The sequence below is a fragment of the Wasmannia auropunctata genome, unplaced genomic scaffold (genome assembly GCF_000956235.1).
Source record: "Wasmannia auropunctata unplaced genomic scaffold, wasmannia.A_1.0 LD336035.1, whole genome shotgun sequence".
NCBI lineage: Eukaryota > Metazoa > Arthropoda > Insecta > Hymenoptera > Formicidae > Wasmannia > Wasmannia auropunctata.
Window position 1 is genome coordinate 346,312 of NW_012026855.1, and position 20,444 is coordinate 366,755.

General features: G+C 40.5%; 1 protein-coding gene across 1 annotated transcript in view; it reads left to right on the forward strand.

Annotated features, from left to right (window-relative positions):
- The first annotated feature begins 385 nt into the window (after positions 1–385).
- Positions 386–20,444, forward strand: part of LOC105452239 (zinc finger protein ZIC 4-like) — a 32,135-nt gene continuing 12,076 nt past the window's right edge. Inside the window, exon 1 of the mRNA XM_011693185.1 lies at positions 386–1,987. Coding sequence (XP_011691487.1) covers positions 1,018–1,987 — 970 coding nt within the window. The 5' untranslated portion in view covers positions 386–1,017. The remainder of the gene's footprint in view (positions 1,988–20,444) is intronic.

Consider the following 20,444-nt stretch of genomic DNA (forward strand, 5'->3'; position numbering starts at 1 on the left):
AAGGCGTGAACCGCGTGCGAAATCTCGACATGCGCCTTGGTAGGCGCACACCCATCCGCCCGTGGTAAATTAACGAGCACCTCCCTGTTCGCTGGCCTCCAATGAGTAGTGATGCCGTCGGCGCCAATGGTACGCTGGTAACCGCCAGGATACGTTCACCAGTGGTAGGGACCACGCGCCGTCAGAACGGTTTAGTAGGGGTAGAAGGCGGTCTTAGCCACGGTGGGGCGGCGAAACACCAGGTTGGACACTGCCACGGTGGTTAAGCTACGGTAGAACGAGGAGGCAGCGCGCTGCTCGTAGAGTAGGAAGGGGCATCTATACCGGACTCCGAAATCGGACGCCCGTTGCCTCGGTGGGAGTCCTTTACTTTCAGTCCCGCTGTGAACGCAGCGAGGAGCACTACGTGTGTTTCACCCTCACCGCACGACGCACCCGGGACGCCGTCGCGTTGTTGTTATCGTCACCACAAGTTCGGTCACTGAGAAAGATATTGTGTTTACTTCCCGAAAACGCGTAACACGGTCGCGCGCAAGTGACGGAAAACGGTGATCGATCGTTGAAGATAAATCGTAATTGTATTCCAAACATCATTTAAAAGTGTAATTCGTACGTGATAAATAATGTATCTTTAAGCGGGTTCATAATGTTGTACGTGAAACGTGAGATTACTCGTTAATCGAGACAGAATGGGACTTGTGTTAACATGGAAACATGAATATCACGAGATATGGATTTTACGAAAGTTTAGAACAGGCAGCATATAAGTAAGACCAGTGATTCTAGAATGAAGTGTACTGTGGCCTGTATGCTTTCTATATCAAATACACTGTTTTGCACTGTTCAATTATAGTTCTCAAAAGTATCTCGATAGTTTAAAGATAAAGAATCAAAAATTCAACGACGTCGAAAATGTATCAAGCATTCCCCTTGCCTGACGACGCGACCTGAATCAAATCGTCGTGGACAAAGTTTCTTGGTGCTACTTCCGAAGTCAACATTACGTCAATCGCGATAATGAGTTATCTAGAGGGTGTGCCATCCCACCCGTCTCATCCGCCTATCGTCATGCCTACCGGCATCAAGCTGTCACCCGGAGGTGGCGGGACGACCGGCGGATTAACAGATCCCGGTGCGGGCATTCAGCCATCTCTAGGGACCGAAACACCGTCCCAGCAACACCACCACTATCATCCTCAAAGCTATCCACCGCATCATCCTCACACGGTACCTCACATGGCTCCTCACATGGCTCACATAAATCACCATCCTAGTTATCCGCGAGTACCCGAGTTTGCGCTCATTCGACGGGATCATGAGATAGTAACGGCGAGTCCTACCACCCCCGAAAACGGTGGATTAGGCCTATTCTCGTCGTTGCATCACGATGGTACGGCCGCGACGATGCAGCAATTTTCTCATCATTCCGGCCAGCATCCACTAACCGCTACTCACTATCCTGGGCACTATCCTCAGGACACCAGATCGCTATCGTCTCATCCCCAGTATATCAGCCCACCGCACATGACACCGGCTGCCATCCACCACCCGCAACACTCGGCTATGAACCATGCGAGTAACAGCGCCTTCTTCAGATACGTTACACAGAGGTCTAACAGCGCCAGTGGCAACCACGCGGGCACCATCATCAGCGGCGGCTTGCACCGTGAGACTACCTGCATGTGGATAGACCAGGACCCGTCGTTACCAGAAAATGGAAGAAAACTTTGTGGCAAGATGTTTAATACCCTTCACGACATCGTGTCGCATCTGACAGTGGACCACGTGGGCGGACCCGAGTGCACAACGCACGCGTGCTTCTGGCAGGGTTGTGCGCGTAACGGTAAGGCCTTCAAGGCCAAGTACAAACTCGTGAATCATATACGAGTGCATACCGGAGAAAAACCGTTCCAATGTCCCTTTCAAAATTGCGGCAAAGTCTTCGCCAGGTCGGAGAATCTCAAGATACATAAGAGAACGCACACTGGTAAGTACTGTCATTATTGCGTCTACTACCTTTTTCGCCTCTCACTTAAAGTACTATATTACTACCCCTTTTCTCTCAGCAGATTTTATTGACTCGTTAACTTTATCGTGGCGCATACAACAATTTCCGTATCAGTAGAAATTAACTGACATCTGTGTGACATTGGTGTCGAGCGACGAAATCTAATTAGCCTCACAGATTTTATCTACGCGAGACGTCAGAAAAATGCAGCACAAAATAGTTTTCGTTTTCGTCCTCTCTGGGATTCCGACCTCAAGAATTTTTCGGATCCCATCACCATGACGTGTTCACGATCTAGATGCGCGGGTTACTCTCACAGATTTGAATAGGTATCTCGGATGACCTTTCCACGAACCGATTCATCTCGACGTCCAGAGAGCCGTATTAGCTTCGTTTTCGAGATCTGCCGCAAACCGCCAAATCGCATAAATTATATCCACGTAAGCTAACTTCTAGCTTCTTCTTCGTGGCGTGAGTCACTCTCAAATCTCGCCGGAACTCGGCCGAGCGTGAGAATGATTAATACGGAACCGACCGTTTTACTACGTCGCGAAGACGTTACACGGACAAAGAGGGGAGATTCTTCTATTTGTCATTAGCTTGGTTTTAATTTCCGTCAAGCGAGATCGCGGAACTTACCGTTAGAATCGCATAAATAATCGTGATGGCGGAGTTACTATCGCCGTGTCTCTCTACTCTTTATCCCGTGGTCTTCTTTTTTTTTCGTTCTCTTGTCTCATCCACGAGACGCTCCCGGCGCCTTAAGCCGTTTCAATATAATCAACCGGCTGTTTACGATGACAAGAATTTTTCGAGGCGCAATTAAGAAATTACCGGGCCATATATCGTATCGTTTTATGCCTACGGCGCGCTGGACATTGTATTTACATATTTATTCGTCAGACGAGCGTCCCATTGGCCGATGCGACGGCTAAACGCTAGGCGTTAGCTGTGTCGTTACTGAGCCTGCTGTTATTAGTGGATTCCTTTCTAAAATTATTAATTCCGTTGCGTAGTTTGTTTTCCATGATTTTCCTTTGTCTTCATTTTATTATGATTATTTTACAGTCTTCTTTTATTATAATTATTTTACAATATCAAGTAGAAAATAAATAAAAGTAGCCAGTTATGACTATTTATTGGTCATATTCTTGTTTATTTTTTACTTAAGAAGTTATGACATGAAAGATAATGAAATAATTCAAATAAATGTGAATAAAATGAATAAAACTACAAGGGGGTTTAAACTATAATATTATTACCCACTTAAAGAATAAATCAGAAAAAATAAAATTATGTTATTTTCGTTAAATAGCTAATAAAACATTTCATTAAAATTCATAATTTAATATATATGATAGTAATCTTCTTTTATTATTACTTATTTATAGAAAATGTAGAAATAAGTTAAACAATATATATGAATTTCGACAATATAAATTTCTCAAAATGATTAAATTCAATTCGCTGTTAAAAATATATAATTATTAATTTAAAAGTGTTATTACATTAAAAAATCTGACAATAAGATACTTTATAGATTTTAGAAATCTAAAAATCTGATCCTAAAGAAATACGAAATCATATTTTTTCAAGACAGAATATAAACAATTTTAGTTCTAATAATTACAAGTTTATAAATCGGAGTAACAATATTAGGTTACTTTATTTTATATTCGAACTGCTTACTTTTTATCTATCTCTTGTGCATATATTAAATCTCTAAATTAAATACCTGAACAAATATCAAAATGCATAATCAAAAATATATATTTTTACTACGTTTAAGTATTATATAGTAATAATATGTGTATTATAGAATAATTTATTAGTTCCCTTTGATATATGATGTTATAATTTATATAAAATGTTAATTCAATTTATCCTGATTTAATCAACATTTTTAATTAAAATATCAAATTATTTAAATAACGTAAATCAATAAAATATAATTATAAAATACTGGATATTACTAGTAATATCCCATAATTCTTGGCTAGCTCAGAGAAATCTATCATTCCCTTCGCGTAATCTATAGAAACACGTGCGGTAGTATGTCGGATATGTATATTATTTTGCACGCACCCACCCACTCTTAATGACTTTTAATAATGAAATCGCATAGGGGGTGTATGCATCCGGGGGGACACACCAACAATCGCAGGTGCCCGTATCTTCGTTCGCACGATGCGAATTCGTGCGCTCATCGTCATACCCTGTGTTCTGGGGGCAGTATATCACGTGTGATTAAATTTCGTTTTCATTTATAACAAACGCCACCCTTCCGACGCCATTGTGGAGTATAAACTCTCTCTCCCGTGAACCCCCCCCCCCCCTCTCCCCTCCTCACAACAGTTGACATTTTGGGACGCCCAGATCGACATCGTGCCACCCTCTGTCACAGATTGAGATATACGAGTATATTGTTATAACAACTATTGTCCTCTATCGAAAGCTTAGGAGTTTAAACCAAAATAAATATTTGACAAAATCAAGCTTCATCTGCATTTTTTAAAGATTTACGCATGGGAATTGTATCTTAAAATATCAGAAATATTTCTCTGGAACTATAAGAGAAGAGAACGATAATAAAATAACAATAACTAAAATAAATTTTATATATGTATATACATTATGATTTAATATTATATATATATGTATTTTTTTATTTACAGATTTTGAATTTTTTTATTATATTTGGAAAAGATTATAAAAACAACGATTTCTATTTTCAGTGTGTAAAGCATCTGCTAAGAGAACTCTGCACTATTTTTTAATCGCATTTTCTAATATAACAATGAGAAGAAACAAAAAATTGTTCGTTAATAAACTGTAAAAAATTTTTCTTATGACTGTATCTTTCAGAATAATGACTCTGAATGACAAATAAAATAATTTGCAACCAAATTGTTACGAATTTGGTATACATATGTTCTAAAATACATTTATGTATTTAGTCACATAATAGTTTCTCTATATAGAATATTTAGTTTTGTCTTATTGATAAAATAATGGCTATTCCTTTCATGAAATTTCAATTCTTTAATGTTAAAAATATGCTGTTTTGTTATTTCAATAAAGTACACACTTTCTGTATATAAAGAGACTATGAATACATGCAGACTATGAATACAAAGTAAAAAGAGTATTCGTGTTTTTATAAAATATGAATACGAGATATTTGTTGTAAAGGTGATATTGATATTATAATTATAATCATAAATATGCGTAAACTTTATTCGAAACGATTAAAGGCGTCGAGATGAATGAAAACTCATTTCTATTTGCGTACACGACAACGACAACCCTTATGTGACTCCCTCGTCGAAATAAATTAGCTTTTTCGAGAAACGATCCATGCACGGCTTCACGCATTGTTTTCGCACATTGCTCGTGAACACGCGCGTATACACGCATCACGCCTCTTTATTACGCCTCCTTTTTTCCCGGCTCTCTTCTCGCTCCTTCTATTCGCCGTCGAAATGCGATTTGGCAGCACCATTCTGTCATTCTCACAAATGGTACCGTAAATATTTTTCTCTTGTGTATATTCCACATATATTCCTCTATTGTTATATTTAAATTGAAACGAATTTAAATTGACAAACACGCATAACTCAAATTATTTAGGAAATTATTGCTTGAAAATTCGAACATAAATTGAGCAACATTGAGCAATGTACATAAACAACATATAATATAATATATGCATTATATAAACAACATATACGAAATTCTTTCAAAAAGCTGAGTTGTTTTATGCTATATTTCGCAATTTCTTTTTTTTCATTTATTCAGTTACAATAAATTCATCAGTAAATAATAACATATTAACTATCCATGAAAAATGTTTATTACATGTTTACCTATAATAAATATTAAATGCATATAATTATATTTTTTTATTTATATTCGCTTCAATTATTACATTAATGACATTATAAATTCATAATTAATACTACATACAATACATTTTTCTCATAATTTTACCTTTAAATTATTAATTATTATTAATTTTCTCTCCAGGAGAGAAAATATTTTGAACTCTCTAATAATCAGTTTCAACTTATCTACATAAACGTTTTACTCTTGTATAACATACAGAAATAATCTTTCTTACATGTATAGAGAATTATATTATGATTATATTATCATAATGTGGCAATATCGTGCTTCAGCATCATAAGGATCCCAAGCGCAAATAGCCAAGTACGGGACTTGGTGACGTTGCATTTAACGATGATCGATGGAACGCAGCATCCATTAGCATAGAAATGATTTCGAGTCGCGGCATCAGAACGCCAGTCTATCGTAGCTGTGTACGACAATACGGCAAATTGAGGCAGACTGAGAAAATATTACCGCTCATTGCAGGTACACGCGAACATGAAGAGCGAGTGCAGAAAAAAGTAAGCAACTGCAACCGGTAACCGGCCGCAATCTGTTCGCCGCGCGATTGGGAAATAAAGCGCGCGCTGTCGAACCATTCTCTTCCCGTGAACGATCTGTCCTATTAATCCGCAGATGCGACCTGGTGGAACGGCGTCCGTCATTAGGCTAAATCGATATGCATTTTAAAGCAGCTTATAGTCCTCCTCGCCCCCTTTCCCGCAGCGGAGAGAGGGCGGCGGACGGGCGCAGGGGAGAGAGGGTGGAAAAAAAAGTGCCGAAGAATAGTCTGTTACGCGTGAAACCGATCTCGCGTGTGCGTGGAACGGGCAGCGACGATTGGTCAGATCGACAATGGATCCCACGGCTTGTACGCCATTGGTCAGGATTTTCGGAGGGTTAGACGGCGGAGAATAGGGGGATGATACGGGGATGAGTCGTTCACGAGGGGACGTGAGGAATAAGCGTTAAGTAGGGGGCGAACCACCGTGTCGAGAAAGGGCCATGCAGGCGAGTAAATGGCTACTTATTCAAGTTGCGCGACGCGACTCGCCTGTGAAAGAAAGTACATGAACCGGTTCCGCTAATCCCTTAATTGTCGCCGGTGACGATAAACACAGCGGCAAAAAGCTCGTCGGTCTCGATCGCCAAATTTTTTCTGGGCTAAACTTTCCGTATGCTTCGATTTTCTTTAGCGTGTCGCATGCGCGACGAGCCATATAATCTATTATTTTTCTGAAATTCTTGCAAACGCTTATCCAAATTACACCATCTATTCAAATTGCTCCGCTGTACTATAAGCGCTATGCTTCATTGAAATACTTTATTGTCTATGTATCTTATATTAAATTAAATTCTTCTCTCTATCTCGGAATCCTTGGATTCGTGTATGCAAAGGGCATATAATAGACTTGGACGATGTCAAAATCATTAATCATTCGTTGTTTTGCTCGAGTGTTTATGAAAACATTAGGATTGCCTTTATTTTGTTTCATGTATACGCACGCATGTATATGTGTGATGCGACTTATGATATCGGCGAGAACCGCTACTATATTTTGCCGGAAGTCACGTCGTCTCCTGAAACGGCTCCAACGGAGTTACCGATCCGGAGGAGTTCCCGATCGTTGCCACGCCGCGAGTCGCCGCCAGTGTACAGGCAATTACTTTCAGGCGCGGAGAGGCCAGTGTACTCCATATTTTTGCGCCGTCGGGGCAACGACGGAGAGAGGGTGTAAAGCCTGGAAGACGCAACGTCGGAAGAGTAGAAGCTGGTGGGTTCGCCCGTGTCCGCCTCGCGGGATGCCGAGCATACGAAGGATGCAGGATCTCTCGACGAAGACGGTGGAAGGACGGTGGAAGAAACGACGAAGACAGAATAAAGCGAGAGAGCAGCCGGATCGGATAGAGAGACCATGAGAAATTATGAGAAGAGAAGTACGGGGCCACACGAGGAGCGTTGCCCGAAGCGCGAGACGATATTTGCTCGAGCGGAGGGCCGCCGGCTGGAAATCGACGGCGATCGGCAGCGCCCCGCTGTATACCGGGTGTATTTGTACGCGCGGTAACCAACGACGGCACGAAAGTTCACAACGGACGATGAATTAGGTCGAACGAATTCGCATCGAAGTGTGGAACAGCGGAAATTTGTCGAGACAAAGCATATCCATTCGTCGCATCGCATAAGATCAGGACCACATCCTGATAAAATCAAATTCTAAAACTTCAAGATAGCTCGAATAAATTATAGATAATAAAATTTAAAATTAAAAAAGAAATTTAAAATTGCCAACTCAATGTTGTCTACGAAAATTAATCGAGTTGCGAAAAAGTAACTAAATATATTAGAGCTTTTTCTTATTATAAATTTATAGTCGACAGTAGAAGCATTAAAAAAAACTTAATTGAAGGAAAGGAACGTAGCTTAAGTTTCCTTAAATTTCTAAGAACTTAATGAAGTTACCTTAAGAAATAGATTAAGGAAACTTAATGATGGATTAAGCGGTGCCAGTATATCACTGCGTCTGTGAGTCCGGATTTATTACAAAACCATCAAACTACAGCCATCCTGCAAAACCAAGTTTGGAGGCATCTCTCTACACATAGATCTCAGTTCTGTTCCGCCTTGAAACGACAGCGTGATCAGCGCCGAAAAAAAAACTGATTACACAATGGATTAAGCGTGAATTTCGCTTTGACCTCAACGGGATGCTTACCAACGAAGGCGTGAGTCGATTCTTGGCGCTGTGCGCGAAGTTAATAGACCGTAAACCTTTTTGATGTGATTTCGCGGAGGAAATCATTCGGAATTTCTGCGTTTTACGTAACAATACCAAGAGAGTTACTTCTAGGAACGATGACAACAGCATTGCACCGAGGTCAGACAGAGGAACGATGCGGGCGCGAGATTATCGTATCGACGACTTATCGGAATCTTTCTGTCGGGAAGATCGATCGAAACGAGCAGCCAGCGCACACCTCGATCGGATCGAGAAATACGATTTGGAGATAACGCGCATCGTGAAATCAGACCGCAATCCTTCGGACGGCTGCGGTTGACAGATATATACAATTCCGCGATATTTCTCGAGAATGCCCGACGAAGATCGATAGATCGTCGCCGTATCTCCGACGCCATCGCCAACGAAACGAAAGCTCGAAATAAAAAGTCATCGGAAATTTGGTACGATGTATCGATTATAATTTTGAATAAAAAATCGTGCCATCTCATTCAGCCAAATCTCTTTTTCGCGTAAAAATCCTCAACATTAATTCTCTTTGATAATTAAAATCCATGTACGATAATTTCTTGAGAAATTTCGTTCACAAAGACAAGCTTTTTGTTTGTTTGAAAGAAAGATGTAGGCGTGAAAAAGGAGACATAACACAGCTAGCACTGCATGCCTGATAAGATAATGCCCGATCGCGGCAGTATCGTGTTTTTTCACGCGCGTTGCAAACTGAATCGCCAAGTATCGCCGGCACGGTAAACACGCGGAAAAGTCCCATAGACATGGCTCGTGGGTCGATAAGGGCGAGACAGTCCTTCGCGCCTGCACCTCGAAAAGCAGCCGCCAATAAAAAACCACCCCACGTTCCTGTTTATACCGCGCTCTTTGTTACTTGACCGCCCACACCTTCATCGATCGCCCCGACACGACGCGCTCGCTCATCTTTTGACAGCGTGAAATATAAGGCGAGAGGCGCGAAGAGACGAAACTCGGAATATTCCCGTTATTTTTATATCGAGGAACGAATCGCCATCGGAGATAGTAATTGAGCGGATCACGATAAATCGACGTTATCCGCCACGCGCGCACAATACGCGTGGAGGATTAATCGGTGAAAATTGAAACCGCCTCTCATTTCTCATGTCAAGGTACTTGTATTCTTAGAACACGGCGCGCGCGTGGTTTACGCGCGGTTCAAATAATAATAGATTACACGATAATTTAGAATATGGAATATTTATACGTAATACACAAGATTATGCCGAGATAGCTAAAGTATCATGAACGTTAAAAATAATAAAATTGCCTGGCGATAATTTCGTGATATTTATTAATTTATTATTGTGTATGAGATTTATAGATTTCTGCTAGAAGATTATATTTATTTACAAATTTTGATGTTTCCACAGAATACCTTGAATACCTTATAGAATAGAATGCACCTCTTATTTATTATGATATACAATACGACATACATATATACTGACAAATTGTTTTTTCAAATTCGTGACAAGTATTTCATGAAACATTGTTTCCAAATAAACCTAATGAAGTAGAAATAAAGGTAGAAATAAGTCAAATAAAGTTCAAAGTAAAGCCATGATAGTAAATGTATATACAACGTTATTTATAAATATTGGAGACTATCTAATCTTACACCTAGTACACCAGCCGAGGAATCTACAATACAAGTTGAATTTCTCACAAAAATGTAACTTCTATATGTTTGTACTTGTAATTATGTAAAACGTAAATTATAATTATATCAGCTTTTTTCTTGTCTCTCATAATCAGTAAAAATCTAAAATCATTCTAATATCAATCTCTAATAATAAAATACCTCTCTCTCTCTCTCTTTTTCTCTCTCTGTATATATTTCTTGTATCTTACATATCATATTACATAATAAACCCTTTGAATCTAGACATCTCTGTGACCCAGACATCTCCATATCCCAAATTTTATCGCAAAGATAATTCAGCGTATTGAATCAGTAGGTCTGATTTACGAGCGTTTTCTCTCTCACCTCTTCAAATTACGAGGGTCCGATGCCGAAACACTTATCTCACTCGCGAAACTGATTTAGACAGAAAGATTTGTTGCAAAAGTGGCGGGCGCCCGGTCGTCAGGCCGTCTTTTAGTCGTAGCCCCCGGCATTCTCTCACCTACGAAAGCTCTAACGATCTCGGCTATGCGGTCCAACGAGGGTGCCGAAAGCGCGCCCTTAACCCGTCAATTTAGTTCGCAACGGTCTATAAAAATTGTATAACTCATTTCCCACGCGCGCAGAGAAATTCCAGCAAAAATAAAAATAGTAATCAAATAACAATAACATACCAGCGATTTGCATATAGTGCAGTAAAATTCGAATCGCACGCACGTATTTCAAAGTGATAAAGACAACTTATGAAGTTTGCATACATGTAGATTCTTAAAATAATTGTAATGTAATTATAATTTGTTTGTTATGATTATTATTATTATTATTAATAAATAATAACATATAATTTAATAGAACATTTGCAAACAGTATAACGCACAAAGTATGACGCGCATTAAATTGTTTTATCTTCAAATATCTTGTTTCTCATGTTTTATTAAACAATTTTTCATAAATTAACTTCATACACATTAATATTTTATATTAAAAAATTATTTAAAATATCAATTTATTCAATTTATTTATCTAAATAACTTCAGTCTTTTTAAAAGACTGTACAGGCAATTAATATGAATTTATTTTAATAATTAGAGTATTGAATGTTGAGAGAAGACGTGTTTGTGCAGACAATGTCTGTCTTTGAGTTGCCGGAAACGAGCGTTAATACGATTAATAGCCTCGACGTTGACAGATAGTCAATAAAGTTCGGAACAACTGAATCAGCTTGAAGGATGAAAACTGAACGTCACCATTAAACATGAAACCCGCAATGAAACCCGTTTGTTAACGGAAATTGATATTGCCAATGCTCGGGTATCCCGAGAGTGTCGGGATGTATATATCTACTACATGTAGTTAGTAGATATAGCTGCACTAGTAAGAATCGAACGGCACGCGAGTGGCTTCCCCGAAAACAGGACCGGTTAATTACCTCTCCTAAACGCACGCGTGCCTACTCTTTGGCGATAGACGCTGGTAATGGCCGGTCTCTTGATCGCTCAGCTGAAAAAATAACGAGGCGCCGCGCTTCCTGTCCCTTCCCGTAACTACGAACACTCGTTGATGCACGCACAAAATTGCTTCCATTATTTATCACGTGTATTTGAATTCGGTAATTTGAAGTTGCTTATTTTGCAACACACGATAACAAAATTTACGAATCAATTTTCTGTACTCGCTTTCGAGACGCTTAAAAACTTATGTTATTCTGAGATTCTTAATATTGTGGTTTTTTTTTATAGAAAAAAAAAGAGAATTTAGATGAATATTCACCACCTTCGTCGAATGGATACTTCAAATTAACTGTCACTGATAATTTATTTGAACTGACAATTAATATGTTCATGTACGTATGTATGTACAATGCTTCTCTGAAGAATTCACGACGTGACAAACAGATTTCTCATTAACGTTGCAGTTTGACCGAAACCCTTTTGGGATCGTAATTGCCAACTAACATTAATGTCGCGGCTACCATGGCCCACAATGTCGCAGCACCTTGCTCGCGATGAAATATTCGCATGCGGCGCACATTCACAGCAATTAAAAGATTTAAAAGCGTCTGCCGTCACCGCAGACGCCTCTCGGCAGTATTAACGCTCATCAACGCACCGATTATTTTCTCGCGATGGTAGTCACGACGTCCCACGGGAATCGCTGTAAATCAATCACGTAACACGCGATTACTCATGGCAATAGATAGTCAAGTTAATTTCCTCACAATTGAACAATAACAAAAGATGATTAATTGGTGACAAATATTCTTACATTTCCTATTATGACACGTTCGCAAGAAAACGCAAATTTACAAATTTCATTACACTTATATTACAATAACTAATTGTAAATATAATATATAAACGACGCTGCGTGGAATAACATGAGAAAGACGTTCGAAGTGTCTAACCGAGTATCCAGTATGCGCGATCGTTTATATACATATGCAAACCAGCGATCGTACTTTACGAATAATTATAGAAACGGAAATTACCTTCGCATCGCCTTCGATGAATTCGATCGGCGTGTATAGCGTATGTACCTATATACCTACCCTCCTGGGGTAAATTACGGTCGTGCGTTCGGAAATTCTTCGAGGTGTTTCCTCACACACCGGGAGCGAGCAGTTTCGTGCCGGCTGACGTAAATGCGTAGGTGCAAAAGCGAAATGAGATGAGATATCCCGCGTGCGCGCGGGGCGCTAAAAGAAATCAAACATTTCTGGTTATCTTCCACCGGGGGATGAGCTGTTCGACAAGAAAATAACTCCGCTCCGCTCTTCTGTTCGGAATAAACGCTCCTTTTCGTTCTGTTCTTACTGCCACCCTCTCCTCCCCCTCCCCCTCCCCCTCCCACCACCGGACCCGCTTTCCGTTCTTCGACTGGATATAGATTGGAAGGTACGGCTCGCGGACCGGGCGAACCGGCGCTGTTATAAAATAGTACGGGGGCATTAAGCGCGCCGCTAAGCGACTGTATATTATTCTGTTTGTAGCCAGACGTCCGCGGGCTAATGTTGCCATTCTTGAAAAAGTCCGCTGCGCCCCGGCGTTTATTGGCGGCCGTACGGGCGCCGATCCGCTCTCGCACGTGATATTTTTTCGGCCGCGGGGCGGCCGTCTAATCGGAATCGAATTTATCGTTTAACGCGAAGCGCTGAATGCTGCAGAATGCGCGATGTATATATGTTTGCCGGATGATTTAAATACTTTCGCTCTCTCGCGCGCACGTGGTATTCTCTGAGCGATTACACAGAGCCGCGGTGTCGCTGATTTATTAAGGTTTCGGAAGATTGAGACATCCAGTACTCGCGGACCTATTTCAACAAACCGAACTTGATTGGACGAAGATGTTTTTTCTAGCAAATCACGTTTAACTTTAGCTTGCATTTTGTAGATCCAAACGTATGCGCTTATTTCATCAATCTCTAATATTGAGGTGAAATCTCAAAGACCGAAAATTATTTTACTAAGACATAATTTTCATATTTGTGTTGTCAGAGAAGGAATATTTTAATTAATCAAAATTTTAAAAATTATATTTTGTTTCTTTAATTAACATATAAAATAAAAAAAGACTGTTTCAGTCGATATTTAGTTAATTTTTCTTTAATTTATGTAAGCTTTGGAAATGAAGATTATAATAACTCAAAAATTTAACACAAACATCAGATTAGAATTTGATTTAGAAAATTCATTACAATTTATTTGTAAACAGATGATATGTACATTTAAATTTAAGTTAAAACAAATTATCATTATGTTGGTTAAAGAAACTGTAGTGTGGGAAGGAAGTGAGAGATATATGTATTTCGAATAAAAATCCGCGCGCGTATTTAATTATCTTAGGAATCTCCCGGATTCAATTCTCGACTTTATGTCGCAATAAGTGCCGGAGGGTCAAACCGTGCTCGGAGCGCGATCATTAAAGTCCGCTCGCGGCCCTAAGATCCTTAACGGTGGAGAGCACCAGTAGAAAGCTCTTTATACGGGAGCGAGGCATCTCACGATGCGCTTCTTGTTGCGCATCAATGCGAGCGGGTAACCGAAGACGGGGTAAATCACTCCCCGAGTTTTGCCGCTGGCTGCCGTCATTGGTACAGTAGCCCCCGTCGAAATAATACTGGTTGCTCCTCCGTTGCGCCGCGAACGTTAAAGATGCCGTCGTACAATGACGATCATCGAGAAAATATCGAGTGTCCGTAACATTATACTTTCGTGCGTTTAAATGCCGGCGTCGGTGTCAGGGCGTGCGCGCGCGCGCGCGCGCGCGCGATACACTCGGCGCTTGTTGCGTGTCAACGAGTGGCGAGTGTGTAAAACCGACAGTGTCTCACGTCCGATCATGAATGCTTCTTGTTCGTCATACAATCCCCCCAAGATCATCGAGAGTTTGAGAGTATGCACGTGATAAAATTTGACGAATATTCCGCGATCCCTTTTTTCGTGAATTTGTGTTGCTATTGAAGACTTAAAATCATTTCGACTAAAATCAAATGGTTGAAACTTTGATATAATCAATATTGTATATAGAGCGTATAATACCGCGAAAAAATTCAAAATGAAATTTGCATAATTCGTGGCCTACACTTTTATATATTAGGAAGAAACCGGACTGCTCCAATTATCTGGATTAATTACAAATCGACGCCGAATATTGATGATTTTAAGTACATGGTTATATACACATAATTTATCTTGCGCATCTACGAAGTGGATTTTATAATGCATACGTATACGACAGGTATATTCACTCGTCTAATTAGCTGGTACATATTAACTAATTAGCTATTAACACTTTCTCCATTTTCTGCAGTTCTATCTTTCTCATTCTACGGTCAATCTTGTTTGTGTGGCTTTCCCGCTTTCTAATTAGATAACGATAATCTTCTTCCATTTTCGTTTTAGGATTTTATTTCGCTCAATCAAATCAATTTTTATAATATAATATAATTAATATAAAGATAAATTAATCAAATAATTGTTGACATGTCAAAAAGATGTTTAACAAAATTATTTAAGTAATCTGGCGCCGATTTTTTTCTCTTTTGAAAAAATATTATTGTGAGACAGTAAAACACCATACAAAAGTGAAACAACAAACACAATACAATAAGTAATTTCCATTTAATAAGTAATTATTACAAAAAAAGATTTTAACTTTGTAAAACTTCGAAGAATTATTTTATCTTTTAAACGAGCATCTTTCTTTTAATGTTTAATAATACATTTTATAATATAAAAAAAATTGTAAATCATCAGATAATAAGATGAGAGATTTAAAAGGTCATTGTTGTCATCACTGCCATCATGTCCAAACATGTTGCAGTACTGCTTAGCTTAGGCCTAATTCTTTTTATTACTCTGTATCGAGTATTAGGTACTCCAATCTGCCTGAGCCCTATCGAACGTCAAACTTTTGCAAAAGTTGATGACGAAATCTCTTCACGAATGATATGTCGACTGAATCAGAGATCAAGTCGAATCTTCACGAACGGCTCATTATCATGGCCCATCACCCTCGTAACGGGTCGCGCAGGTCTACGACGTTTTTCCCACAGTTCTCTCCCGTCAAAACGCGCCGGGAGGAACATTGGTGGACGTAGGAGAGGAAGACGAAGAAGAAGAAAGAGGAAGATGGTCGGTCGGTTGTCTCCGTGGTCCAGTAGAAAAGGTCGAAAAAGGGAGGGGGAGATAAATAAAAAAAAAGGGCAAAACGCGGAGGGAGGAAAAAAGGAGGAACGAGCAGAGGAGCGGAGAAAACAAAACGGAATTGCGGCCTAGCTGCGGTGGATGATTTAGGGGGCGAGGGTCGCGGGTCGAGACCGGGCTCTGGAATGCTGGACCCTCTTCTTCTTCTCTTCGGTCATCCTCTTTGCTCTCGCGGCCTCCTCGTCTCTTCCTCGCAACGTTCTTTCCCTCTCCTGCATTCACTCCCACTTTGTATCTCTCTGCCATTTCGTCCACGGTGGAATCGTCGTCGTCGAGGAGATGCGGGAGGAGTAGGAGGAGGAGGAGGAAAAGATGATAAGAGACAAGGATAACAGATAGAACATTTACATAGGTCGTTAGTGCGGGCAGATGCAGGGACGCGTTCGCGTATATACCCACGATGACCGCGTGTCCACCTTGTGCCTCCGGTTCCTGCAGACCGTGAGACTTCAACTTCATATACGGCGAGATCGACTTCCTATTGTTGTTGAATTTGTCACCGTTTCGTTTCGTTAACGGCCGTCGCGAGTAAACGGGCTCGTATATCTCATGCGCGTAATGGAGACTCAACCCGATATTTCGACTTGCTAGCTCATTACAAAGACGAAATTTTTTTACATTTAATTCTTCTGAGATTAAAAGAGACAGCATTACTATCGTCATTAATGTCTATACTGTCTATTTCCCGAGTTCGCGTTATATATGTAGTCGATATCGGACTCGATTCACCGGCAATTTTTCTCTTTTCAAGAAATGGATGGAAGCCAAGATTCAGCCAACACACATCTGCTAATGCTGGCAATGCGTGTGTGTACGATTTATCGGCGGATATCCTGTCTCTTTCACGTTTGTCGTTCGCACTAAAATTTTTACCGAAAAGTACGAAAATCTCACCTCTCTGTTACATTCGCAGTTAATATTAAAAGACATATTACTGCATAATACGGCACAGTGTATATAATATAAATTCTATTCAAAACATCCACACAATTAAAAAATTTTGTTTCAATCGATAAAACTTTGACATCTTGTTTACTGTTATAAATAGGAGTAAAATCATTTTTTATACGGCTGATGGGTGTACGAACACTTCGAATTTCTCTTCTAATCTACCGGCAAGATCGGGCAAACCTCCTGTCCCACGGACTCATGTCGGGGATTGACCTAAAGGGCCACGTCAAAAATCATACGGATACATGTCTCAAACCGTTTTGACGTCGGGGCACACCAGCCCCATTCCTTATTGTAATTTAATTTCGTAACCCGACGCCGTGTACCTTCGGCCAGGGAAATTATCAGGGGTCCGTGTGGCACGTTATAATTTTCTCATAAGGAAGCTCTGACTGAATTGAGTTTCGAACGTCCAAGAATGTCATAAGCGAAACGTTTCTCTTGAAGAAGAGTTGAGAGCCCCAAGACCTTTTCACACCAAATGCACGCGAGTAAAATTATTCGCCAAAAGCTTTCTCGTTTACGGGGATACAGGTTTCTCTTTTCAATGAAAAAACAAAGATAAAATTAATATTGCGCGAAAGTTTGTAGCAACATTACACGAGTAATAACTGTGCAAATTGCAACGATGCTAAACGTCGCGTATTAAGCGCGTAATACAAATTTATATCCCACAATCGTACTATCGCTATGTGTCCTAGGCGATTTGATTGAACGCGCAATTGCTTTATCGCCTACAAGTTCCTCAGTAATTACACAGAGCGTAATATGCAACCTGCTGTACGACTAATTTTAACGATAGTATTTCCGTTAAATAATAAACGACAAATAACAGAAAAATATTTTATTTGAAAATCATGACAGTGCACGCATCGCACACTCCCGTTGTATTATTTTCTACATTTAATTGCCATTTAATAGATGCTTCGTGCACAAGAATGTTATAATTATTGCAATCAAATGGCACCAATAAATTTTTAATATTCTGAAGCTAATTCTAATATATGTATGTATGTACAATTGCAGTACAGAATTAAGTTTTAATTTTCATATATGAATAAATAAAATAATTAAAATGTTAATATAATGTTATAACGTCTGTTATAACGACACAGATAAAAGACAATTTATAATCTGAAACATTTTTAAATAATCCTCGCTGAGAATAAAAAAGAAATCATCTTTCGCATTCAAATATTAAAAGAACGAGTAGTAATTCCAAATATTTAAATATATACAATGGATATTATGATTTTTATACAATAGTCAACAACAGAACAACAGGACGAACGTCGCATGTGGAAAAACATTCTGTATTATTCCATGTGTATTCGCTTGAAGATTTAACGCAGCCTATCGATCATCGCTATCGCAAAAAGGTGTTACCGAAGTTTTTACGCAAATCTAGCAAAATTATCTTTGCGAGACGGGAGTGTGAAAAGTCCCAATAAATAAAATCGCACCGTGAAACGACGTGCATGCACGCTAACGGCGTATCAGCGATAAAAAAAAGAGGCCTGCGTCAGCGTACCACGCGTGTGGAACGTTTGTGTGAATAAGAATTATATGTATAAAATATGAAATTTTGCATGAAGGGGACCCGTCGCGTCGCGTAGAGAAATAGGTACGCGAGACGGAAAGCGTTACGGACGGTACGTACAAGAAAGAGATGCAAAAACTGCATAGTATTAAACATGTGCGCATAAAAATGTAATTGCGCGCTTAAAACGAGTGCATAAAGTTGCGGCTGAAAAACCATGGACTTGGTTCGCGTTAATAATGCAATAACGAAGTATAAAATAAAAGAGGAAGGGTCAAGTATGTGTTGTGTATATTAGATGGGACGCCGTAAAAGTTGTTCTCTCCTCTCATCCTCTCTCGCCATTCTCCTCCCTTCCTCGCTCGCGTTGTCTCATCTTGTCTCTTTTTTTTCCCCTCTCCATTCTCTACTTTTCATTTCTTTCGCGTCTCTCCTCTCGCTCTTGGTGCACGTGCATATATACGTATCTCGTACGTATATATACGAAGAGAGGTAAGTTTCGCCCGGTCCGCGTTATATTTACGAAGAGCCTCTACCTCTAATGGTTTCGATGCGCTCGGACGCAACGCGTACCTGTCCCGCGCCGAGTGCGTGTGCACACACGCATGTGTGTGGAAGCGATTCCTCATGCGCGCGTGCGTGTTCGGTGTACACACACACGCGTGCCCGTCCCGATCTCGCGACGCGCGATACACGAGCGCGTAGAGGGAAGACGAGGGAGGATTCACGCATACACACATGCGCACGGGCCGCACGGGCGTGAATTATGCCTCGCGCGAGATGTCAAATTGCTCGCCATATCATAAAATATACAACTCCGCGCGCTGTGGGAAACATTATGTTCTCTCCCGGTCCTCCCCCTCCTCTCCCTCGTTCTGGCCGTTCCACCTTCAGCCGGTGTCCCCACCGCATTCACCCTCCCTCGGGTCCTTCCTTCCCCTCTTCCCGTTCACGTCCTCGTTTCTCACCCCCGCGCGACCGTCACGATTCGCAAATAAATTCGCGCGGCGCACCGCAGTCGTATTAACGTCGAGACGGTTTCGGCGCCCGCTTCCGGAAATTCATTTTTCCGTCGACCGCGACATAATGGTGTACACCGTTACATACATATCACGACACATACGACAACGTAATTTAAATAAAAAATTTGCGAATTGTCGGATAGGATAATCTTCGAATTTCTGATATTATTGTTTATCGCTTTTAATAAGCGATTACGGTTACGTCTTAATATTTGAAAATAATTTTAATTCTACTTTTCTAAGTTGTCTCGAAGAAATTTATACGAATCATGTGTTTTTTTTTTATTATTCAATCGCCGTATACTCTCCATAAAATAGAATGCGTACGACACTTTGGCCTTAAAAATAAGATACGTTGAGCAGAATTGCAACGTCGTCGTGTGGCCGTCCAATAGCCAAAGCGTAACATACCTGCGACTCACTTTGACCTGATCTGATTTAGCGATCTTTCCGCCACGCCTCACGTCTAATCGCTAGACGAGAGAGAGAGAAAGAGAGAGCTCCGTTCATTAATAAGCCTAAAACTGGCCCACACACGAGAGCGGGCCTCGAAGAGTGTCCCGCCGCCGTCGTGCCCGAAAGAGATCTCTCTCTCTCTCTCTTCCTCTTTCTCTTTCCCTCCTTCTCTTTCCCTCCTTCTCTTTCTCTCTTTTGGGACGTTCCGTCCCGCGGGAGGGGAGCTGGAGATGAAAGATCCATCGATGATACACAGTGTATCGACGCGAGAAACCGTCGAATCATTGGCCGTCAATAAATACCGATCGATCCCGCGCCAGCGTCTATTAATGACTAAACGTCGGCTAACCAAATTAACCGTGACTAAAGTGCGTTTAACTCGGCATTCCTCGTACTCGCGTAACATTGTTTAAGCCGCCCCGGTTACCACACAATAAATCACGATCGTGTACGCGTGATTTCCCCAGTGATTTTGCAAT